At 36.9% G+C, this 25,738-nt stretch overlaps 2 protein-coding genes across 5 annotated transcripts; both read right to left on the bottom strand.

Annotated features, from left to right (window-relative positions):
- Positions 1–112: 112 nt before the first annotated feature.
- Positions 113–20,905, bottom strand: Bruce (BIR repeat containing ubiquitin-conjugating enzyme). Of its 4 annotated transcripts, none has more exons than XM_034321336.2 (43): positions 20,624–20,905; positions 19,700–20,019; positions 19,378–19,622; positions 18,960–19,299; positions 17,393–18,890; positions 17,147–17,318; positions 16,856–17,074; positions 16,359–16,782; positions 16,145–16,295; positions 15,916–16,066; positions 15,606–15,830; positions 15,277–15,531; positions 14,934–15,207; positions 14,691–14,852; positions 13,987–14,298; positions 12,864–13,160; positions 12,575–12,786; positions 12,348–12,504; positions 11,865–12,271; positions 11,533–11,786; positions 11,274–11,452; positions 11,000–11,196; positions 10,786–10,930; positions 10,465–10,624; positions 9,984–10,353; positions 9,775–9,910; positions 9,530–9,694; positions 9,048–9,211; positions 8,732–8,969; positions 8,357–8,657; positions 8,106–8,281; positions 7,834–8,032; positions 7,527–7,754; positions 6,922–7,452; positions 6,581–6,851; positions 6,205–6,464; positions 5,824–6,106; positions 2,876–5,748; positions 2,572–2,792; positions 2,246–2,485; positions 1,978–2,166; positions 1,787–1,921; positions 113–1,573 (listed from the first exon to the last, which is right to left on the bottom strand). In XM_034321336.2, the coding sequence occupies exons 1-43, from the start codon at positions 20,808–20,810 to the stop codon at positions 1,286–1,288; spliced, it is 14,211 nt and encodes a 4,736-aa protein (XP_034177227.2). In that variant the 5' UTR covers positions 20,811–20,905; the 3' UTR covers positions 113–1,285. The 4 variants fall into 4 exon arrangements, with proteins under 4 accessions (XP_034177227.2, XP_034177228.2, XP_034177229.2 ...); XM_034321337.2 differs by having other exon boundaries at positions 9,775–9,898; XM_034321338.2 differs by lacking the exon at positions 13,987–14,298.
- Positions 20,906–21,220: 315 nt separating this feature from the next.
- On the bottom strand, positions 21,221–22,327 carry mRpL11 (mitochondrial ribosomal protein L11). The gene is made up of 3 exons (XM_034321368.2): positions 21,958–22,327; positions 21,626–21,815; positions 21,221–21,568 (listed from the first exon to the last, which is right to left on the bottom strand). The coding sequence occupies exons 1-3, from the start codon at positions 22,093–22,095 to the stop codon at positions 21,303–21,305; spliced, it is 594 nt and encodes a 197-aa protein (XP_034177259.1). The 5' UTR covers positions 22,096–22,327; the 3' UTR covers positions 21,221–21,302.
- Positions 22,328–25,738: the final 3,411 nt, after the last annotated feature.

Below are 25,738 nucleotides of genomic sequence, written 5' to 3'. Positions count from 1 at the left end.
TGATAAAAAAAAGAAGAATGCTTTATCGTTCGAATGAAAATTTGTATCGGTTAAATGAAGGCTAACTTGCGTTTGTTCCTCGATGAAATAGTTGAACGAAATTCGGTGTTTGAAAAAAAAAAAAAAGATACGCGATTGCTTTCGAGCCATGAGAACAGTCGTCGTACAAGTTATTTCATGTAAAAAATACAATGCAAGACCGTAATAGATACAGGCACGATAAATATTAAATCACACACTGCGCACACGCGTATCAATTGCATAGCTGGCATCTTTTGCGTTATGGAGCAATTTTCTGTCATCGTTATTTTTATTTTTCCATTCATTTCTCTACTCGAAAATCGATCGCAATGCGACGCTGAGATAAACGGTTGAGACGATTTGTATAGAATAAATGAAAAGAAAACACACGCACGCAATGAAAACAGCAGCAGCAGCAGCAGCAGCAGCAGCAGCAACAACAACAATAACAACGATGAAAATTAAAGTAAATCGCAAATTATGCCTTTCCGGTTAGGAAAAACGATTCAAATCTCATTGATCAATCTTTTGTTTGTTCAAACTGCTAGATCTGGCCTATTTCTCGGAAACAAATTTTCGTATTGTTTAGCCAAATTATTTAAAAAATTGTCTCGTTTTGTTGAAAGGTATAGTCAGTTAATGTCAGCCGCATTGCTGGTATACGGGGGGGGGGGGGGGGGAGTACCGGCTACGTAAACGAGAACACGTATAATAAATATTGAATAACAGTTGTTTCTTACAGTAATACGAAGTAGTAGAATACAGCATACATATAGTATATGCGGTAGCCATAGAAAATACGTGCTACGTACGAGTTTTGTTCACATTCATACTAAGCTTTTAATCGTTTGCTATTTCTTTCGCATTACTACTTTCAGGTTCAATTTCACAGTTCATTCAATCATTCGATCACACGTTGCATTCCTTATCTATGTTTACACATTTTTTTTTTAATCATTTCATCGCCTCTTTTTTTGTATTTTTTTTTCCCTCCTTTTTATTACTAAATCCCTTTACCACGCACATCATACGCGCACGTTTATTCGGTTCATTCTTACTGGTTCTCCCGTATCATCCATATCTCGGCAGGTAGCAATCTTTCACTCGACTTTAATTCATCATTCGTCAATCAACTGAAAATTCGAACCATATTACTAGGATCTCCCTTTCTCCGCCTTCGGTCACAGTCCGTTATTTTGTCCGTCATAACACAAACAATATAGACTTTTCAAAATGTCCAACAATGTCTATTAACATCCTTTAGCTATTCACACACTTTTGAAACCATCTTCTCCATCTCAACGTCCGTGTCGATATCGTGGTGTACGTGATTACTACCACCGGCGTTGCTGATGGGAACAGCAGGATTACTTATCGGAGTAGAAACTGTGCTGGTCGGGGGAACCGTCGACGTTGGTGGCGTGCTCGGTGTGCCAGGAGTGCCTGACAATTCGATAGGCGAGCCTGGGGATGCGAGTGGTTCCACTAAGTCTTCTAAACCTTCGGGTGTTGGCAGTTTACTCAGCTCTTCCCTCAGCAATCTATAGTGTCTCTGGAGAAATTACATATCACCACATAAAATGATAATCAACTTCGTGTCTTTACCCGTTTGCGACGAAACGAGAAATTATTCGTAAGAATTACTTACTTTTAATAAAAATAGATATAGATCAGAGAATAAAGGGAAGAAGAAAGAGCGAAAGAGGAGCAAAATTAACGCATACAGCTGTAAATATGTAAATTGATAATAACTACTGTCGCTTACCCTTAAAGCTAAAGCATTCAGAGAAAGAGTACGGCCGGACCTGCGGTCTGATCCGTGCAGTTCCATATCCCTTATCCACCCCTCTAATTGTGCAACGATTTCGTGTCTCTTTATCCAGAAATGGGTGTGTATAACCTGTGAATATTATTATTAGATATGCTAGGGACAGGTAGAAAATTTTCCTTACTTACCTCTTTGAAACAAGGACATGGATTGCGAATTTGGTCAAGCATCGCCCACTTAGCAGTAGCCTGGCAAATGTTCGCATTGTACTCTTGACTAGATTGAGCCCCGTTCGTTGTACCACGTGACCGTTCATACCCCGGTTCGTTGAAGTAAGGCTCAGATACCAAAATCAATGATTGTATCGACACTAAAACCTGTTTTCGTAAAAAACTATGAAGTATACAATTCGACTTCCTATGACAATATTCATTTCTTCTTCATCCTTGATTTTACCTGAAGGAAACTACTGGTATGTGCATTCCATTTTTCCTCAGGACGACCATGCCAAGTGTTCAATACACTCAGGCAAACTTTCCCATCGTTGTACAAATTGGGATTGAATCGTACCGTGTGGCGTCCAGTGGTTTCCAAATTAATTAACATCGGGCTATTGGGATAGTCCGGAGGGAAATACACGTCGAATTCGAAGCACCCATTTGCGTACGGTGTTTCTGCTGGTCCTGTTATCAGTACCTGAAACGAAATTTTATATTATTCTCGAATAGAAGGTGCGTCAATTTTACGTTTAATAGCTTGGTTATCTGTCTTATTCCAAGTACCTTCATTACGTCTAATCTGTCTGCATCGCACCTAACGAAAACGCTACTACTGTACGACAAAGGTAACGCAGTGGAAAGCGTGACAGCTTCTTGTGCTAGTCTCTTAACCCTAGTGGGGTGACTTCTCTCGTCTGCTGCTCTCATAGTCGATTCAAAATGATAGGATACGGCAAATTTGTATCCACCTGTTTCTGGATTCTCCGTAATCATTTCATATGTATCTACGATCAATCATATATATCATTAGCATGAAACAGAAAATAGTTATGATTAAAAGCATCGGTATATTGCGTGACTATCTTACCGAACTGTAAATTCTTCATTACTTCCAAGTATCGTTGTTCAATTGAACGTAAGGGTAACTCTGGACCCGTGGGGCTGGGACCAGGTAATTCTTCTTCGATTCCTGACAACCTTGAAGTAGCATTTTGTACTATAGTAGCGCTTTCTTGAATGTCAGGGATCAATGTTGCCAAACCTTCGTCTTGTTCAGTGTCGTCCGGATATTTAAACAGTGTCTTCGACTTATTACTCCTTGTGCGGTTTATTTTGTGAGCGTAGGTGTCCACGCAAACCCTCATGTTCGACAAAAGCGAGACAACGGAGGGTTCGCTGGACTTTCCACCTCTCGGTAATAAAAGCGGAGCCAATTGATTCGAAAGAGCCATAGCCCTGAGTAATTGCAACACGGCACGGTACAGAGGAATGTGCCTTGCCATGTCCAACACCGAATCGTTTCTCAAGTACGAGGACAAGGCTGGAAGTAAGCACGATCTGGCTAACAGATCGGGGAAAGGAGTTGGTAGTTCTCTTTGCGTCTGTCCACCAGATCCGATGTAACTCGCTAAAACTTGCAGTAATACTGTTACGTGTTCTTCTTCGGATTTCTGTCGCATCAGAGCTTGCTCTACGTTCCACGATTGTTGAGTAGAACCGGTACCAAATCCAGTGCCCTTCGCCCAGTACGATTGCGAACTATCGTCGCTACGTCCTGCTGCGTCACCTTGATTACCACTCGTTTTCTGTTCTGAACTTTCACTCTGACTGGTTTGGTGTGTGAATATAGCCAGACAGTTCAGCAGAAGAAGCATAGCGCCCACTTTGATGGTAGTTTTACGCAAAAGGAGGCCGTCGTCGGTAGTCGCAGGCGTAGCATCGAGTAACTGCTTTAAAACCTGGAACGGCAAAGTTGGCAGAGATGCAGCCAACGGCGAGGTTATCACGTCACCGCCTTCGCCATCGTCCGTGACGCCTAGAGCAAGCCGCAACAAACACTGGGCTCGTTTTCGATCCCTTAATAATACTTCCGCGTATCCGGGAAGTCTAAGGAACAAGCCGAAAGCAGCCAGTGAATGTGGTGGCACGTAGACAGCTGGAGACGATGCTCGCGGAGAATTGTTTCCACCCTCTTCCAACACTTCGCAAGCATAATCATTGATGTCTAATTTAACCCATTCCTCTTCGTACGTTTGTTCAGGCGAAGGTAGAGATACCGATGGTGGTCTATAATCTGGATATACCAGAGGCAGATGTCGAGCCAGTACTGCTAAACCACCGCCAGCACTGAACACTCCTAATGAACTCTCTATACTTCTGTAATTCAGTAACTCGCCCTCGCTTTGCTTTGCTATGTCCTCTTTGGAATCTTTGTTACGCTGACGTAATATAAGATGCAAACAAGGCTCTGATAATGATACACCACTGTCTTCAGCGATAGCCAATAACTGGGCAATGGTCAACTGTGGTGGCAGAGGAGTATTCAAACGCGACGAGTGTATCAGATATTGTTCATTGGTAGAATTGCTGGAATTCTGTTGAACGTTGTTGCTAGACGTTTTACTTGTGCTTGCCACTCCGTCGGAATTCATTCGTGATTTCCTCACAGCAGGACCGCGAGCTTGTGCTCCATTAGATGCTTCCTTAGCCCTTTTATCTTTTGCTGTATTTCCCGCAGCTACGCTTAAAGTATCTACCACGAAAGCCATACCAGACTCCCAAAGCTCTCTGGAACGATTGTTGCTCGATCCACTTTCATTACCCTTGTACGTGTTTGACAATAACAAAAATAACCAAGTACCAGATACTTGTTGCAATACATCCGCTACAGTTGATTGGGTGGACATGTATAACAACTGATGATAATGACCGAGAAGGTGAGCTGGATGCGGTGGCATAGACGGCATATTGTAATTGGTTGCTGTCTTTGAAACTATCATAGGTGTATCCGATGTTACAGACACTAATACTTTCTCACCCTCCAGAAGTAATTGCAAGATCAATTGTCTGGTGAAACCCGAAATTCCGTGGAGATAGCGTATATTCGAAGTTGTTCGTTGTTGAGATATTACGTCGGTCAATAATTCGGCTAGTAACTTTTGATTATCTAGATGACACCAACAACATCTTGATAAAAATTTGATCACGGCACTTTCCAACGAGGCGTACGACATGTTTGTTTTAGAAGACCTCAATGAGGACAACGATGGACTTTCTATCGATCGATTACTTAGAAGTGAAAGAAGTGGCAACCAAAAAGCACGGCCTTCTTTTCCAAGCCAGTCACGCATCCTGCCCTCTGTGCAGATAAGCGTTAAAAACTCCAACACCATTGCTATACTTTCTGGATCTGTCATGTTAAGACCACCAGCATGATTATTTGTTTGCGTGGAAGATTCACCAGCTTTATCATTGTCTGTTAAACTTCCCAATGAATTGTTTTGGCAACTGTCCTCGGTAGACATCCTTTCAACCTTCGGCTGTGATTGTTTTGTTTTCTCCAAGTTACAGAATTCAGTGATGGATGCCGCTAATAAAGCAGGTAGCCCAGAATCAATTAGCTGTTGGATACCAGGCGGAGAACGAGCCGCTGCAGCAACAGTTAGCAATTGCCCTTCCGTCAGATTTAATCGTTTGCATTCCGATAACACATAGCGGCAATACCATTCCTCGCCATTAATTTCACACTTTCTATCGTCTGTTTGTCCTTCTCCTTCTTTACGATCATCCGATATGGACGCAGAATGATCTGTCGCCATGTTAGGTACCAAAATTCGTACCCTCTGAAGGAGTAGAGGAAACAGTGTCGGTCTTACATAGCAAAACGCGCAAAGAACAGAATCAATTGCTTGTTTTAAAGCTGAATTTGTTCCTAACGTTAAGGTCCATTCGTACAAAACACTGTAACAGAAAATTTGCGTTAAGACTTGTTACCCGATTGACAATTAAAAAATCATCTTCGGAGCGATAACTCACTTAAAAAGTTCATCCGTTAACAAAGCTGGCAGGTCGTAAATAATATTCTGCTGTTGATGAGCTTTCCATATAATAGAAGACACGCAATGAATATATACAGCTGGTGGATTGATGGCGTTAGGTCCATTACTGGATCGAGAAATTCCATTGATAGCTGATGCTCGCAGCCATGATAGTACGGCAGACATACGAGCTTCCGTACAAGAGTCTTGAACGGAACAGAGTTGCTGAAGTAATCCAACAACTGACTGAACAATGGATGTCTCTTGTTTTGTAACAGCACCTGTAGAACATTGACCAACGTGAATCTTAGTTTCTTATGTATTTAGAAAAGTATCTTATTGTTCTAAGAAAACAGATTACCGAAAATAAAAGCAATACCTTGGAAGAAAGAAGTAGACCTGTTGCTGAGTAAAAGACCAATGAGACGAAGTCCAAGCTCTCGAGAATGTAAGCCTAGTTGCAATAGAACCCTCTCCAAGTCGGGAGTGAAAAGAGATGGTGCTGGGAGTAACAAGAAATTACAACATGCCTCAATCAGCCCTTCGACCGAAGCCGCAGAATTAAGAACCTTGACAGCAAGATTGTTGTTCAAAGTGTTCACCGACAGACATTGATGCAACAATCGTAACCAACCCAAGCTGGACAGATAAATAATAAAAATCGTATTTAGATACTAGATATAGCGATTCCCTTAACGGTGTAATAATATTATCAATGTCGAATTACTATGTACAATCATTCAATACAATGTTACCTTCTTTTCGTTAGTTGTTCCTCATCTATTGTATCATGATTCGTTTTTATTTCACCAAATGCTGCTGTACCCAATAATTTGATCTGACTTAAGCTTATGTTCGTTGAATCACGAGGTTTGTACAGTCGAACGAGCACAGACGTTGCCACCTCTGGTTGGGATAAAGTGATAAGTATAAGTGTTAAACCCGCTGTTGGCATAGGTGGACAAACAGGAGTTAAAGGACTGTTGCTTTCCCTTGAAACTTCAATAGCTACAGCTGATGGGCACGCTGTGAACAGGCATTCGTATAGTGAATACGTTAATGACGTTATTACTGGTAGAAAAATATTAGTACTTACTAGCTAAGGATGTAAGATGAGGTTGCAACTCGACTTTCTTCAGTAATATAGCACAAGGTAAAGTGATCGTAAGATCTACCCATGCTTCGTCAGGGTAGCAATGATACAACCACGCAGCTGTTCTTGCTCGCTTGTGAGGCGTACAGTTTTGTATGAGAACATCTGCCGATTGTGTTGTAGGATTTAACCAAGATATTGTTCCCAAAGGAGCAAAATTTAATAAAGTTTCCTCGTAAATTTTGCATTCTTGTGTATTCTCAGACTTCTTGCTACTCGTAGAAGCGACTGGTACCATGTTAGGAGCATTTGATAAATGTTCCATCACCAGTGCAATCACACCGGGCGATGGAGAATTGTTACTGCCGCTGTTGCTCGATTTTACCAGATTTTCACAAAGTACTTTAACACCACCCATCGCTGTGAACATTGCTAATGATACTTCGTTATCGAGAACACTTAAGATGTACCAAAGAAGAGGTTCGGACAGCTGCATGATGCCCAACTGGCGATCCAGTTTTCTTTGTCCACAAGCTGAAAAATACAAAATACAATACAAGCATTTCTAAAATCATAATATTTTAAAGGCTAGAAATTAGAATTCTTACAAGAGGAGAGATATTGATAAAGCGGATTCAGGACTAAAGTACGATTGCTCGCTTTTTTAGTAAGAGTAGTCAAAAGTTGGAATGTAGCATCCGGTATTGAAGCAGGATCATCGAGTTCAGTTGCTGCTCCTGCATCGGCACTTTCGCCTAATAGCATAGCCAAGGAAGAACCAGTGCTATTGCCGAGAGCACTTAACAATCGCATCATAGTAGGTTCGTGTTGCAACACTGAAAAATACACAGAAATATAACAATGAAATCTTAAAGAAAAACTAAGAGAAGAAAAAAATTACAGTTTTATACTTACCAGTGTCTGCGACACATCGCACACGGGGTTTGTTAGATGTAGATTGTTGTACACGAGACGAAGACTGTTGCTCGGCCACTTTACTTTCGTCTGTTTGCGAAGTATTTAGTTTCATTTCAGAATCATTAATATCGCTTGATGAATTGAGATTTGTCTCGGAAAGATCGATTCTCATTGCATCAGATCGTACTGCACAACTCTATAAGTAACAGAAACAGATTACAAGATATTCCTGTTTGGTATACAATATTTTAGGAAATAATAATACATACCTCGGGCAAAGGAGTTTGAATGAGTCGGCATACTAATTCGATAAGAGCCACTACTAAAGTGTCCCATGAAACTGGCCGACCTTGCCTTGTATCACCACCGAAGACACAAGCAAACAAACCGTTGAACCGACGTGATGGATTTTCTAAGTTAACCGTGCCACCACACTGGGCTCCCACTATTGAAAAAAGGGAAAATGTATATTTAACAAATATTTATATCAACAAGTTCGATTTGCATTTCAACATCTTACCTCCAGAACCCCTAACATAGGTAGAAACTAATACTCCAACACATTCAGTTACACTCATTGCAGTTCCCAAATCTGTATTAGCGAAATTTAAGTTCGTTAACGAAGTTATAAGTTTGTACTGTGCGTCTAGAGGTCCTCTCCTTGCAGAAAGTGCCCCGCCAGGTTGTACGAGCTGATACACCACCCACAATAACAACCCGTTCAATGCATTTCCTAAAGAGCTACCAGGTGTAATTACATCGCATCTCATCTTTAACCTAACTAGAAAATCTTGTAGTGCTTGGCATACAGTAGGTCCAGCCTAAAAATCCGATGTCGGGTAACAAATTTGTTTTACAAAAATTTAATGTCAGAAAAAAAGAATATTGGGTTTACCATAATGTATTGTTTGTCCATGGCATTAACGCTTAATCCACTACCAGAAAGTAGACGTAAGAGCATAGGACCCATCATGCGTTCTTTCACGATATATCCAGCCATACCACCCAAAAGACCATCTAGTGGTTGTCTACTGCTCGTAGCTTCCGTAGAATCTGTCTGTAACGGTTGGTTACTTGCCAGGGTCAAACATTGGAGAGCAAGGCACCAAGCTCGCAAAGAAACTCCGGGGTGCCTGAAAATTCATTTTTATTTCTGTTGATTATTCATGTTTTTATGAACAACATTAAAAATACTGAAATGGATTATTTACCAAGATAATGCGGATATAAGACTGGAGATAGCTGCTGAACTCAGTGGAATAACAGGTGATAATGAAGGATCAAATTGATTCGAAGAACTAGGCTGTTCTGAAGATGCATTCAAATTTAGTGTTAACCATAATTGAAGTACAAGCTCTAAGTTTGTTCCTACGCTCTGTTATAAAGGAAAAAAAATGTTTCAAAATGCAATTTTCAAAACAGATTATACAAACTGTTTATATTATTATATTATTTATTAGGTGTACAAATTAATTCGGTGCCTTTTCTTTTTTTAATTAATGGCTAAATTTTTAAGAAGTTATAGTAACTACAATTATTGAATTTATCGTTATCGATATTATATTCTCGCGCCATTTTTCAAATTCACAATAGCGCATGAAAAGTATTCGAATTTAAAATAGTAACTAAGAAAGTGTAATATTAAAGGTACCGAATTAATTTATACACCTAATATATTATTTATATTATTTACCTGTAAATATAAGTCTGTAAATATTTTGTCAAAGCATCTTGTCAACATTAATAAACTTGACGACATTGTGTCGGATGAATTCCAAGTATCCTGACTCCTCTCATTCCACCCAGATTCAACTCTCGACGATGATTGTTGAGAATATCGGTTTGACTCTGGTGGTGCCTTCCAAGCAGAAATTAATTAATCAGTTTTCTCCAAAACATACATTCTCCAGAAAATATAAAACAAATTTAATAACTTACATGTATCGAAGTACTTATACTGTAAGGTAAATTATACATGCTAAAGGTAGACAATATTCTCAATGATATCTCTATTCCCATTTCAACTCCGTATTCTAATCTTGCATCCATCGCCAAAGAAATACTATAAAAATAGCTAATTAATTTAATTCTTCATAGATGTATCTACATAAAAATATATTTAAATCTTTAAGTACATTAAAGCGTACCCAGAAATGTTCACGTTTTTAGGTAATGGATGACCTTTCTTCAACAGATTTCTACCACGCTCTAAAATATCATCTAAGAAATCTTCGAATTCACTGTCATCAGATTCTAAAAGAGACGGCAGAAAACCATTTGATTTTGATGTTGAAGCGGCTGCAGGTGGTACTACTATACTGTCTTGAGCATCCTCCTCCCCTTCGCCCTCTGCAAATCCTTCATCATTACCAAGAGGAACAGTAGTATTACTTGTTTCAGCCGCGGCAGTGTATTCTTCTTCCGGTGTTCGATTTTTCTCGGTAACGAGACACTCGAAATTTTCTTCGGATGGACTTCCTTCCTGGGTGGAACACGTTTTTGGAAGTAATTTTTCACCTGCAATAAAAGATAATGTAATTAACGGAGGATTAAGAATAGCATGACATGAAAAAAAAAAAAAGAGGTAATAGATACTTGTTATAGTAATTGAATGAAACTTTTCTATACCTTCGAGTAAGTCCTGTAAAAGGCACGAGACCGCGTGCGAAGACCAGGCAGCGTCGGAAGTACCCGTTGCCAACCTGACTAATTTTAAGAGCTGTTCTTCGCTCATAAGCTCGCACAAGCTAATTGCGGGACGTGTAGATATCACTAACCTAGCGACTACCTGAATGGCACATAATACAATAGTTCAACAAACTGTCCCATAAAAAGCATCGATATGAAGCTATATCTTAAAACATGATATCTACAAGCTAAGAAATTTCTTTTAACTTCTAAGCGTGAATAGGGTATTCACAAATTAACTGACAATACATATATACACACCTTGCAAGCTAATAGGAACATATCCACATTAGCAGAATTATATAAAATAAGAGCAATAAGTCCACGTGCAACTGGTAGGACGTGTTGGTGAGATAAGTTAGATATATATTCAACGTCCATATCTGTTCCTTCCGATTTACTAGAACTTCAAAAGATATAAAACAATCATATGAAATGTTACACGTTGAATTTTATACAAATTTTTATTACCAACCTGGTATTAGCCTGTGGTTGTGTACGCGAACCGCGCGACACGTGCTGCGTATCATTTTTACGAATACCGAGGAAATCTTTGAAATGCTTGGCAGAATTTTGCTTTGATGTTTTTATAAAGAAACGTTCCTGTGATTTTAACGTTGCTTCTACTTTACTAAAAAACGAGGCTGCATGCGACGAAAGATTGCCCCATCCCTGTAAAATCCATTAATATTTTTTAGCTTCTGTTTTATTTATTCTTATGAAAGTATAACAGAAATAACACTCCGTACCTGTGATGATGTCTGAAATACTTTCTTTGCTTGTTCTAGCTCTTGAAGTTGTTGTTTGTGATACATTATTCGTTTCTGTAATTTTTTATAACTATAGGAAGCTGGAGACCGACTGGCATTACCATATTTCCTTTGCATTGCAGATTCTCCTTGAATAAATTCCCAACGGGATAGTAGACCTTTTAAGAGTACAATATTACAGAAGTTAAATTACAATTTAAAATAATTTTTTTTAGCCTTATATAACAATATACAGTACCTTGCTCTCTACTTTTTTCATTATTCCCTTCCAAACAAGGAGGCGAAATGGCTATGGTGTCCAAACATACCGATAGGAAAAGCAATACCCAACCAATAAGTGTTATATCCAGATGATTAGTATTAGAAGTTTGAGCATTTGATAATGGTGTCAATAATTTGCCTAAAGTTTGAACCATTGCATCTATCACAGAAGATCTATTAACTCCCGCAATCAATGATTTACGTCCAAGAAGTGTTAACAAAATAAACACTCTGAAAATGAAAGATAAAATATTAATTTCTTTCGAATATATTATTTTACAATAAAAAATAGAGAACTTTGTAACAAACCTGTCTTGTGGAAATATATGCGTGGACGACGATGAATAGAGATTGATGAAAATATTAGACAAGAAATTACCCCACCAAGGTTGATGACCAGCCATACGTGTTAATAACGCAACAGCTTGTAATTGCAAACGCGGAGCTGGCGTAACAACGCAAAGTGAGTGGAAAAATTTCTCGCAAACCGTTGGTGTAAAAACATTACATATTGCTGGTGGTATGCTAGGCATGGGACCAATTTCATATACCGCAAATAGAAGAATATCGAGTAAAGTCTCGCCGAGAGCTCGTAATTTATCACTGGGCGCGTTTGCTAAAGATGTTGTTGGAATGGTTTGAGAACCTTTCCACGATTCTAATCTCCGCCATACACCGCGTACAACATTTAGTTGATGTTGAAACATTATACATTCCTAAAATGTTCAACATATACATGTTTCTTCTCACTGATACTTTCTTTTCTAACAATGTTGATATAATTTAACTTACTTGATACGTTGCCAATATTTTCGTCGATGGTTGCTCCTTCTTCCAATTAGGTATTTTACTAAAAGAAAGATAATGCTGCATATGCATAACATTAGTGGTTTCTGAACACAATAGTGGATCCAATAGGCTTTTTAATCTTTCAGTGGCTAGGCTAAATCTGAAAGAATGAATATGTATAAACGGTAATATTAACGTACACTAAGAATATGAAATAGAGTATTAAGTACCTGCATTGAACATCTTCTGCAAGAGCTGATAAAATATTGCACTGTGTATTGATAGTAGCTTGTACAGCAGAATCAAAAGTATTATCAAAAACTGAAGTGTTATCTAATTCTGCGTAATCTTCTCCAGGTAGAACTACCATGTGCCCATAAAATACTCCTAATGGAATTTTACACATAGTAGGAGACATTGCATACCGGCCTATGATGGTAATCTAAAAGCAACAAAGCTTGTCATTATCATTGAAGAATTTTTGTTATATGTATAATTGCAAAAAAATATATTAACTACCTTTAGATATCGACACACAGGTGGTGGTTGAAGATCGCATACAACTAACGGTCTGTTTCCAATATCACCGGCAACAATTAATTGCGTACCATCAATTTCCTCGCTTTTTGACCATATATCTATAGACAACGATGCCAAGTCGCTACAACAAGGGATAATCAAGTCTGTAAGTAATACAGGTGATCCAAAATCAAGGATAACAAAACGACGGGCGCCAGAATGCATTCGATCGACCACAAGTGCCTGTTGAGGTGGTGAACATAGTAATCTTCCCCATGGAAACGTAACATCCTCTCGCTGTAATATATACACGTAACATTTGTTACTTTTCTGATATCTCTATCCTAGCAACTGTTAATTAAACATCTAAGTATCTAACTGAATGTATAATAAAATAAAAAAATATATATAAATCATTTTATTCTACAACACAGTAATTCAAAACAGAATGTCTCAAAAATACTGGAGTTAGAAATTTGGGTAAATTCAGTTTTCTTTTCTTTTTATACCTCTTAACATAATAAAAGCAATCTTATAATAAAAGTAATTCTTTTATTCGAAACATTGCTAAACTGTTACTCAAAATTAATGGTGCAGTAAAGAATATACACACTGGTCACATTTTGTGTGTAACATTAAAAGCATTAAACAGAAAGAAAATCTACATCTTTCGTTTAAAATCAACAAAGCTTATATGGAAAATGAAATTAAGAAAAGTGTTGCAAAATCAAAATCAAAATAGATATAGGCAGTTCTGTAATTGTCAAAATATCTGTTCGTGCGTTGAATCCAAAATAAACCATTCAGCACAGTAACTTAATAATCTGTTTCATCACACCTATGTTTGAAAAATTTTTTATGTACATAACTTATATGATACGATGTGCAATATGAAAAAATGATGTTAAAATGACACTGATAGTAAATGCATGGTATTTCAAGGCTGTCATGCAACTTGCTATTTATGTATCTAGATTCCATATTTGGTACATTAATAAAATTATATAAACTCAGTTACAAACAGCATATTAATGAAGCTAGAATAATTCACAGTAATGACATAAAATCGTCAAACTGAGAAACAGAAAGAAAAAGGTACAATTTCTCATCTATAATAGTCTACCTTTTTAAGATTGCTGTCTTCAACTTTGTTTACAGTAGTACTGATACTTTGTACAGACGATTTTTCTTTTGTTATAGTAGAATTTAATATATGTGAATTAGGCATATCGTTATGTGTATTATGCCATGTCTGATTGTTGACAGGCATATCATTAGCCTCATCACAGTCTGACTGGTCATCAAGTGTGAATATTAGTTGTGGAGCTGGCTTCTTTAACATTCGTCCTGTACATAGACTAAGCAGATCGCTCAAAATAGGTGTCGACTTACAATAAGTTTGAACATCTGGTCCTAGCGATCCAGCATCCATGTTCTACAATGTACAATGATTTCTACCTGGATTATGCTTTTTCTCATTGAAAAAACATCTACACCATTTATATTTTACTGCACAATTCTAAGGTACTTTAAAACTTTTCTCGCTGCTTTAGATGAAAAAAAAGGGGGAAAAAAAAAAAAAGAAGAAAAGAGAAATAGGTCATGTTCAACTGTCTGTTTTATGTTACTGTGTTGCTTTGTAAAGAATAATTTTCTTTACTTTTGCCAATCTGAATATTACCACGTTCATACAAAATTTAAAAGAATTTCATGCTTTATGAAATTATTCAGATTAAAAGTCTAACAAACAGAGGAGAACAGAAAAGATAGAGCAACTCTCAATGCACTAACATTAAAAACGAGAAATAGATACTTCATTAAACTTACATAAGAGTGGTGAATAGTTTTGATATCGGATATGCCATTATTGCTTGCAGCTGTGCTATCGTAAAGAGGTGCTCCAATATTAATTGTATTCATACCAGGATCAATTTTCTCCATCTTGGTACCGTCGGAAGCAGAATGACAAGTAAAATGAAGGGGTTCGACCTGTATATCGATAATTTTTCATTAATATCCATAATTTAATAGTAAAAAAATACTATTCATAGCATTAATCTTATTAATCACCTCGAGGAGTCCTTTCATATTGTGATTAGCACATAAAGCTTTCAACTTGCTAGACACCACCAGCTCACTAGCTGGATGTGTAGGCAGTGTAAGTAGGTCTCTCAAATCAATAGCATCCTGAGAATACACAGAACTTGATGAAGCAGCTGACGCTCCGCTTTGTTCATTAGTTGCATCAGACACGCATGTTGGAGGTATTGGACTATATTTTGGAGGCATCGGTGGTTCTATGTCGAAAAGTTCTGTCTCGAATGGAGTATTATACAAACCGAATCTGTAAAGGTATTATTTGGTAATGTCGTTCTCTGAAAATCTAATAAAATACATAGAAGTTTAATTATACCTCGTTGAAAGTAGTAAGTGATAAGGATTGACTCGATTCGATATTTCAGCAGCTATTTGCTTTATTAGAGAAATACATTGACGGGCAATGCTATGATTTTTATCTCGTGGTAAGATTCCATTAATTAATAACTGTAACCATCGTAATGAGCCAGCCCATTGAACCTCAACTATAGATGGTAACAACGATACCAAAACGGATACAAGAGCTTCGTCAAAAGAAGGAGATGGAGGGTCTTCTAGATTATAAAATCCACTGAAAAGTAATTTATATCATATAAAATAGATTTCATATTTCCTTAATTCAGCATCGGTGTACTATAAACTTACGTGTTGCAAAGCATAATTAATTTGATACATTTGTGCGCTATACTCCGACCAGCATGCAACAGGCAAGTTCTTAATAAACTAGATAACCGTGCTTGCACAGAGCGAATTGTTTCCAACTGGAAATTTCTTATTTCGGCATTATTTTGACTGCTACGTAATCTCTTTAACCTAATAGCGGTAATCCATACAAGAATATCTAATGCAAGTGACTGTGCAATGGGAGACCTGTAACATTCACATATATTGTAACACATTTCCATAATATAAATTTATAGTTAATTGTAGCAATAATTCCATCATTTTCGCTTACTTGTCAGCTGTCTTTAAACAAGCTACACTTAACAAATTATGAAAGCAACTTTTAGATTCTAACATAGTACATCGCTGCGCTCTTTCATTTGGTATATTAGTAGGATGTACCGTTCTAACGGTGATTGATATTTCATGTATCCAATCGCAACCTGGAAGAAGATGAATAAAATGAATCGCGAATCATATAGAATATACAAGAAGAAAGCAATAATAAAAATTATACTTACCAATATAACCGTCTAACTTCTTACTAGTTGCACCTGCTACAAACTGTTCAACTGTACTGCCAGGAACTAATGGACGAACCTCGGCTATTCTTAATTTTTTAGACGTAGGTGGTTTGTTATCTGACGAATTGGTTTCCGATTTTGCTGTTGTCTAAAGGTGTACGAAACTTTGAAATAAAATACTCTTATAAAAGAATTTTATTTAAATACTTACGCTATCTTTCGTAGGGTCGACTAGAGCCTTGATGTGGACAAGAAGCGTTCTAGCTTTAGTTCGAAATAGCTTTGGGCTGGTTAACGTAATACAACCAGAACGCCAAGACAAATCTAAACTTCGATGTAAATCGATCGGTCCACACAAAATTTCAGTATTATGTTGTCGTTGGTATTCCTCTGTAACTACAGGATTCTCTCCTTTCTGTTCATTACCTATGTTAAAGTCTATTCTTTCATCAACCGGAGTCAACAAAAACTTTTGATGACCGATTCTTTTAATATTTTGTTTTAACAGAGTAATTTGAATTGTTGGTAACTCTTGACAAACTGAATGCAAACTAAACCAAACATCTATATGACCAATATTTCCTGCCGCATTTCGAGGAAGAGTTAATTCAAATATGTGTTCATCCCAAGTAGTACTACAATTTTAATTAAACATAATCAGAAAGATAAATAAGATAAATGTAAATTGTTTAAAGTATTAATGTGTACCGTTCATTGTGTAAACGCCACGTTCGAGTATGATGTTGATTTTCCGATTGATGAAAATGTTGAGGATGACGACGTTGTCTTTGAGCTTGCAACATCTCGTTCCAACATGGTGGAACGGTAGCACCGTATGCAGGAGAATGTCGATCGAATCGTGTTAATTCATAAAGAACACGTAAATCCGCATAAGAGAATCTCAATTTGTGGGCAACTAATTGATCTCTGCAAAAAATATAATATTTAACAGTAATGACATTTGTTAACCTTTTTTTTTAAATCTAATTTCAATCTTACTGAGTAGATGACGTTGAAGTGCTAGGTACTGTATTCTTTTTACTATTTTCCTCTGTTGTCATCATATTAATATCTTCGATATCTTCCTTATCTTCCATAAAATCTTCTTCATCTGTTGTGATAAAAAAGTGAAGTTCACCATCGCTTGTACACGCACACAATCTTTCTAAACCTGAAAATCATCATCATCATGTTATGAAGAAATTTTATTAATAATAAAAACAGATACAAACGACGTAAACTTACTATTACAATAAGCTGCAGAAATAAATTTTTTTCCTTCTATTCTTGCTTCGCTAATAGTTTTCAATGAATTTAAATTTAATACTCTGATAATGCCATCTTTGCATACTAAAGCTACTTGTCCAACGGGTTCTGGTACACCTGAAGTAGTCTTGCCAATATTTTCACCAGGCGGGGAACATTTACTTTTCTCCTGAAGAGGTAAAAATACATGCTCGATGGGTGCCTGATCTGCCGGTAACTCGCGTTTTACCACTGGTTCGTTATAAACTTTTACTACTTGACCAGAAAAGTCCAATGCGTACACAAGTAGTATAGCATTTATATTAGTTGAATCATCGTGCATATCATCGTTTATAAATCTATCAGATTGTGTATCATTATGGTCCCAATACACGTAACCTTTTTGTGGGAAAAATTCACTCTCTTCATCAATATCCATTTGATTATTATTTGACATCGATGAATCTGTGTTGTCTATTGTAGGACACATGGAAACATATAAATGTCTTCCATCTTTAGATGGCTCAATGTGTGTAATTTTAAGAAAATCTGGGGCTTCAATAGGTAAAGTCTTTACAACAACTGGTTCAGTCTTTGTCATTTTTATAATATCTAGACTCTTTTTGTTAACTGTTGTCAAATCAGATGTTGATGCAAAATGTTCTGGACCATTGATAGGGTTGAAATTGGCATCAAATGAACTTGAAGTTGGGGGTACTGTAATACCAATTGGATTTGAATAGATACCATTAGAAGATGATGCAGTAAAAACAGATGTCGGAAAAACACCCTCGAAAGGTGTACTAACTACCATATCTGAATCTACATCCTCTATCACTGGAACATCATAAAAAAATTTATTAACTAAGAATTCTTGGTATAAATTCTCTTGACGTTCTCCGTTTGAACTAGTACTAGTTTCCGTTCCAGACAATGTCTTTTTTGTTTTGGAATCCTTAGTATTGTCTTCTTTCATTGGTTGTGGTATTGCCATTTTATGATAAAAATCGTAAAATACTAAATAGTACAATTTCGATGGTGCATATTTATCACCTGCTACCTTCATTATATCTAAAGTATCACTGGCAGCACTATTTACACTGTTCATTGCATGAACAAGAGATGAAGAAGGAGCTAAATCTGTTGAAGCAGCCCACACATTTTCTAAAGTTCTCAACTGTGATGGGTTATTAACTATCACTGTAACACCACACACTACACACGGCCTGATTTTAGAGTCTAATGCCTCTACAGGTAAAAGCGTAGAACCAGATGTTGTTACTTCGCTAGCTTCAGACTTTACAGAACCTACTACAGACAAAGCTGTAAGTTGCACTTTATGAGATGTTGGGTGTTTATACTCAGCAAAGGGATCTGTTTCCGAATTAAGTGTCCTTAAATACGATGCCAAATTTCTTGCAGAACCAAATTGAATAGACTCTTTATTATTTATTTCTTGATCTACAGGAGGAGAGACCACATAAAATGACACTTCCCTCTGAAAAAGAGATATCATCTAACACTGGTTTTAGAAAGTACCAATTATTACTTACAATTAAACACTTACCTTTAACTGATTTGTCACATTCCACACAGTAATAAAACCATTATTGGAAGCTGTAGCCACAAGACCACTGACATTTGTAGTGCTAATTACGTTTACACTATCATCTGCTTCTTGTGCAGGAGCTGTGGCAAGGATAACAGATAAAGGAACATTTTGCGTGTATTCTCCTTTAACAAACGGACATGCCGGAGAATGACGTTCATGTTCTGACCAAGGTTCATCCGTTGGTTCCCAACAAACTAAACAAACGTTGCATGTAAAACACATTATCCTATCATCACCTGTTGCATTTGGTTGATGATAAAAACCAGCTTGAGCCATTTGATCCGGTAAAGCCCATCTACAAGGAAACATAGGTATTAGACTAGCGTTTATTAAACTAGCATCAATAAATACAATAACCATTCAAAGTTTATACTTGTAATTCATATGTGGCCATTTTGAAAAAGTTTCTCGACGTGTAGCTTCACTAAACATTACTACTTTATCAGCAGGACCTCCCTCTAATGGCAGGCCTGGTAATAGGCCATTTAGTCGTTCATTGATAGCAGAAGCAATTGGCAATGCTGGAATATGTCGATTTAATCTTTTCAACTCCATTACTAATCCTGAACACACAAGCTTCAGAGAACCATGTGGTAATTCCAGGCATATCGTGTTCCACTGTTACAAAGGAAATAAAAAATGATAGAGATTCAATTGTCTTAAAATATATATAATATGTTTCCTTCGTCGCTTACTTTTTGAGCTTTAATTCCCTTTTTCCTGTTGGCTTTCACTGTAAAAGTTTGAGTTGCTAATTCTTGAATTACTTCTTGTACATGATCTACACCTGGTAGCTCTACACATCGTAGACATTGATATAATAAAGTAGCTTCAGAAAACAATAATTCTAGTTTTACAACATCTTCACTTCTTGAAATAGGTGTTTGTAAAAGAGTATCCAAAAGGAGTACACCATTGTAATCACTACGTACTCCAATTCCTCTTCCATCTGTATATAATATTTTATCTACACCATTTGATAAATATGTACCTTGAAGTTTTCCATTTAATTTGCCTATAAGAATAATAAAAATTGCTATAATGTCATACTTTAATTCAATAACATATAACATTTTTTTTCTTTACATAAGTAAGATCTATTTGAAAATTTATTACCCTAAAATCATTAATAATCATACATAAGTATAACACAAGAGACAAATATTAATGTAAAATATGTTATCTATCATAATATGTATGATGAAGCATATTCTTAAAGATTATAATGTTTTTGAGATTCTTGTGATTATAAAAGAATCAATAATGAAAAGATGAAAAATTACGTTTTTTACAATAAATAGAACAAAATGCATAGATAAGAAACAGTAAGAGATACTGTTTAAATCAAAAACTGAAGTAGCTGTAGGAATTTGCCAAAATATTCAAGACTGAGAAAGGTCATGAGAGGTAGTCATTAACAAAAAAGTAATTGTTTTATCAATAAAACATGTAGATTAGAGGAACTTTAATCATGCCTGACGTTTTATTCACACAATACGACCTTGACCATGATGCGTGATTGAATAGTACAAGATCTATTATCTACAGAATATGATAAAATGAATCTTTATTAGTAGAATATTCATCCCTGTAGGCTGAAAACGTATTACAATGCTTACCAGATAAAGAACTTTTTTGTAAAATTACTCCTGAGTTGACATCAAATACGTATACTTGCGCCCTGCTATTAGTAATTAGTAACACATTTAGATTAGCATGATAGATTATACTTTTACACTCAGTATACACGTCTAAATAACCGTCTTCCTTTAATAACCACGGATCATCATCAGCCATTTTGCTCATACAGATTATAATTCTCAAAAAACTTGTCTAATGCGCGAACATCACAAAAAACATGGCGTACTCGTCACCGCCATCTTTGAGTAGAACGTCAGCAAATCTCCCTGAAGTTAGTTAATAAATGTCAAACGATTATTTCTATGACGATACATCGATATGTAATTCCCCTGATGTTTATACGTATGAAATTTTTTCAAATGACCCAGGTACTTGGGTGCAATATTCAGTGTCTTTAGTTTAAGGTGTAGAAAAGGATCTTCTATCACTTGCTTTCCACCTTGGGAGAAACTAGGGAGCTTCAAAGAGATTCAGGAAACTTCAAGGAGTACTTCATGTACAAAGATAAGAGCAAATAAAGCAAGCGGTGGAACATTCTTTCATTCTATGTTTCATAAATAAAGAAAAGACATGATAAATGTTATAATATTATGATATATAAATGCACATTACTATATTTATCATAAATATATACAGATTATTAATTGGGTAGAGCAGTTAGGCAGTTCCCCTGAGCACCTTAGCTTCTTTAGCTAATCGTAATTCTTCTAAGTGCTGTTGAACAGTTTCTTCCCTCTGTTGCATAAATTCTTCATGTTCTTTAGGGTCTAAAGTACGTACAATTTTTATACCACAAGAGCGGGCAACACCAACGAGCATTTCACAAACTTGTTTTAAAGACAGCAATGCCATTGGTGGATCTTGAGCTTTAATGCAAGCAATTTCATACAGATGTTTAAATGTTATTTTGCCAGCTACTTCTCCTAAAACAGACATGTAATGTAAGAGTTGTATTAGTTATTATATTTAACTGTTATTACCTGAACTTATTTTTCCTTTTGCAATTCCAGCTGCTTGTTTCAAGAAAAATGAACTTGGTGGATGGTAAATTATTAAATCATAACTTCCATCAGCTTGTACTTTAACACGACATGGCAAAGGTATACCCTCTTTTATATGTGCTGTCTTTTCATTAAACTCTTTGCAAAAATTTGCCACATTAATGTTTCTCTGAAAATAATATAATAAATCTGTTAAGAATATAAACAAATACATAATTTTAAGAAAGTTTAAACAATTCCTGTCATATAATGCTATTTATACATATAAATATAATACAAATTTATCATATAAAAATAATAAATTTTATAACCTGTCCAAGTTGTGATCCAAGTGGTGGCTTAGCATTTGCCAACCCTGCAGGAATATATGTCTGCAAGGGTGAAGAATGATCCACTTTTGGTAGTATCTTCTTAAGTGTACCACGTCCTTTACTCACTAGTTTGGACATTTTTACAAATTTCTACCTACAGAATATTTAACCTTAAATTAGTTTGAACAGTGATGTATCGAGTTGTAGGAAATCAATTGATAAGTTAGCAAATAGTTTCCGCTGCTTTTTAATAGATGACGCTACTAGTTTATCCCTTGTGGGTACTAGGTCCCACGGGAAAGGAATAATGAAATAAGAGCGACACGAATTTACGGTAAAAATATATCTTTTAATTGCACTGGCTCCTACGCCGTGTTTGTACTCTGGCAGTTACGCTTTTTGAATGCCTGGACGCTTGCTTTTTTGCGTCTTGCTAAAACGTACAACAAGCTTACCAAACTAACTATATACTAGAAACTAAAACTAACCTAACTTAACCTAGTGACATTTAGAGGGCGTATAAGAGCGCGCCGATGGTCGCTACACCCTTGTGGCGTTCGAAGGTTCAGTAATAACGTGGACGCTGATTCTTGGTTTGGTAAAATATATGTATGTATTTCTCTGTCGACCGTTACATTCGAACTAGCTAACTATTCAGTCTTTTTTCTTTGAGCGTTTGTTACACTGTGTCTTATATCTAGAGAGTAAACCTAATGTCCCTAACTTAACCTAGTGTGTCCTTAACCTGTATGTATGTACATAGTCTGTGGCTAAAAGGGGAATCGCCTACACCCTGTTGCGAACCTCGCCTGTATGTATGTGTGCAATATCGTGTGAATTTAGCTGCAAGCTTGTAACCACAAGCATTGAATGAAATGTAATATGGCGACGATGCCATAAGAGTATGGTTGCAGCATGTCTGCATTATGTTCTATCAATGCTCATAAATTAGGAGCCAAATTCAGAAGTAATAAACAAACAAAAGATAGGACATTGTAAATCGTTCAGCGCGGGTGGTCGTGCTGGGAGAGAGTTGGAAATCCGGAGAAATAAGACTGTCACACTTGAAGTTTCTAAGAAACTAATTTATTGCAGGCCGTATCTAATTCGTTACTCTTAACGAAAATCATGTTGATTCTTGAAACTGTCGAAGTCTCTTCGACATCCTGCTTATTTACAGAGGGTCGTAAATTTTTTTAAGGATTGCCTTGGCTCACTAGCGCGAGACCTTTTTATCTTTCGTTCTCTCCGGATCCCACGCTTTCTCTTAGCACGTGTGCATGAAATAGTTCTCGAGTCTTGGCGGAGCACCACCATCTTCCACTCGCCTGAGGGTGGACCGAAGCCAGGGAGAGGGACCGCCTCCGGACAAAGATGGGCTCCCCCACCATTGGGCCAGGGATGATCCTGAGGGAGGATTCAGGATCCAGCGAGGAGGGGATGGCAGCCAACATCGATCGATGATCTTCACCGCCAAGCTCAGAACGATTCAAAGCTTCAACCCGACTAGATTTTGAAAAGCAAATAATAAAGTATTTATCAAAAAATATCTTTTAAACGCAAAGTGTTTTCATTTATTAAACGCCGCGCCACGAGCAAAGCGCTTCAGCGTTTCACGGGCACCTTACCCACGTTCGGCCTTTTATAAAGAAAATCCCTAGAACATTAAATCTACACGCAACATCCCTTGTAGGCGATTCCCCTTTTAGCCACAGACTATGTACATACAGGTTAGGAACACACTAGGTTAAGTTAGGGACATTAGGTTTACTCTCTAGATATAAGACACAGCACAGCCGACTCTAGTACTAGCCGTGCTGAAGTAAAAATGGCAACACCGCGGGAGTCCGGTCTGAATATATCAACACCTACCCTACTCTATCTGCCTCCCGGACTCCCAGACTCTCAGCCAATCAACGTCGTCAGACAACCGACTACTCTCTGGACTTCACATAACCTCTTTGGTTTCGTTCCAATAATTTCGCTTGTTTCAAGGTTTTTGTTAACTTATATATACGTTCATCAATTCTTAAATGTTTCAATTTGATCCAAAGATGGTTTCATTTTGCTTCATACCTAAATTTTCTTGAAACCACTGTAAATATTTCAAATATCATGCTTCACAACACCAAACTACTTTGAGAGTACACAAAATATATATCACATTTATAATAATTTTATACTACCACATCACTTCTATTTGCCATAGTTGCAACGTTTATATATTGTTTATACATAATTAACACAAAATAGTGTATATTACTACAGCTTTTAATTAAAAAAGACGTTAATTACAATTTCGAGCACAGGACTCTGTTTTTGAAAATAGGACTCCCGATTGTCACGTGAGCGGTGTTGCCACGTTGTTCAGCATGGCTAGTACTAGAGTCGGCTGTGGACACAGTGTAACGAACGCCCAAAGAAAAAAGACTGAATAGTTAGTTAGTTCGAATGTAACGGTCGACAGAGAAATATACATATATGTTACCAAACCAAGAATCATCATCCACGTTATTACTGAACCTTCGAACGCCACACCCTGTGGCGATTTATTTAAAAAAAACTATTTACTTTGTAATTTATCTTATTTACTTTTCTTTTTCAAGTTATTGTAGGAGAGGACTTTCCTTTAGGAATTTGTCAGGTTCTAAATAAAACTCCAAGTCCTACTATAATATGGTTATGAGTATATTTTAAAAGGGTAGCACGGCTCGCTGAAGAGCCGACCGTTCGTTTCCGTGTTTGTGCTGTGACTGCCCAAAAACGTTCTGTCTTGCACACCCTAAAACTCAGGGGTACTGGCCGTCGTCGCCTGGCCTCGAGTCCCGCTATTTTATGACTCGGCCACGATTGAAAAAGTAGCGAACCTATAGGCCCGAACACATGGTTGGGTGGAACTTTCTCCAACCTTGTACCTTCATGGGCTCCAAATGCCGTTAAAAAGCCTACATTATTAAGAATTAATTTAGTCAAACTGCGTCTTAAGGGACCAAAAAATATGTTCTTGTAGTTTTTGACCTGAAAAGTCCGAAAATGCAAGTTTAGGAAACCAATAGTTTAAAAGATACGAGTATATAAAAATGTGTGTACTTGGAGTATTTTGACAGGTCAGTACGATGCCATATTGGCTCTTCCCCGCATCCAATCCTTTGTTTGGACTCTATTTGTTGGGTGTGAGTAGGTACCATCAGTTCCTATCAAATCCGAGGGGATATTGCTTATAAAAATAAAAACTTAACCTTAGGTATACCGGGTCACCGACGAGATACTGTTAAAGACTGCCATCTCCTGTGTTAAAGTTCGGCACGCCAAGTGGGCCCAGTGGGCCTGGGGTACGATCGGTAAATAGGAATGATGGATAATGTAGACTAGTGATATTACCCATTGTACCGCCGAAAAAAACTGTTATACCACCAACGAGATGATTTAGCTTTGTCACAGTACAATAATTATCTCGTCGGTGCTGCTTGGAAAACAATTATATTTTACCTTATAATTGGATTACATTTTTATTATAATACAATAATACAATTATTGTAATAATCGATATTAAATAAATATATGAAAAATAAGAATATTTGATACGTAACATTGTGAAAAAAATAGAAGAATTGAATAAAAAATAATTCGAAAATTACTGTTATATTTATAAAATAATGATTCTTAAACCAAAAATATCATTTAACTGTTAACAGAGATTTGTCTCTTAGCATTCTGTTAACAGGTGGGCATTTTTACCTTTTTCACAGGTAGCGGAAGTAGGCATTTTGGCTGTAGTTCC

This window comes from Osmia lignaria, chromosome 12 (genome assembly GCF_051020975.1).
Source record: "Osmia lignaria lignaria isolate PbOS001 chromosome 12, iyOsmLign1, whole genome shotgun sequence".
In the NCBI taxonomy this organism is placed as follows: domain Eukaryota; kingdom Metazoa; phylum Arthropoda; class Insecta; order Hymenoptera; family Megachilidae; genus Osmia; species Osmia lignaria.
This window is presented reverse-complemented; position numbering and strand designations above follow the sequence as displayed.

What these genes read in the sequence shown, in the direction of transcription:
- Bruce (XM_034321336.2), bottom strand. Translation starts at nt 20,810, where the DNA reads ATGAGCAAAATGGCTGATGATGATCCGTGGTTATTAAAGGAAGACGGT. An exon ending in TTAATTATGCTTTGCAACAC is followed by an intron (nt 15,532 to 15,605) that starts GTAAGTTTATAG and finishes ATTACTTTTCAG; the next exon opens with TGGATTTTATAATCTAGAAG. An exon ending in GCGATGTGTCGCAGACACTG is followed by an intron (nt 7,755 to 7,833) that starts GTAAGTATAAAA and finishes TGTATTTTTCAG; the next exon opens with TGTTGCAACACGAACCTACT.
- mRpL11 (XM_034321368.2), bottom strand. Translation starts at nt 22,095, where the DNA reads ATGTCCAAACTAGTGAGTAAAGGACGTGGTACACTTAAGAAGATACTA. An exon ending in TTGGATCACAACTTGGACAG is followed by an intron (nt 21,816 to 21,957) that starts GTTATAAAATTT and finishes TATTATTTTCAG; the next exon opens with AGAAACATTAATGTGGCAAA. An exon ending in AAAAGGAAAAATAAGTTCAG is followed by an intron (nt 21,569 to 21,625) that starts GTAATAACAGTT and finishes TGTCTGTTTTAG; the next exon opens with GAGAAGTAGCTGGCAAAATA.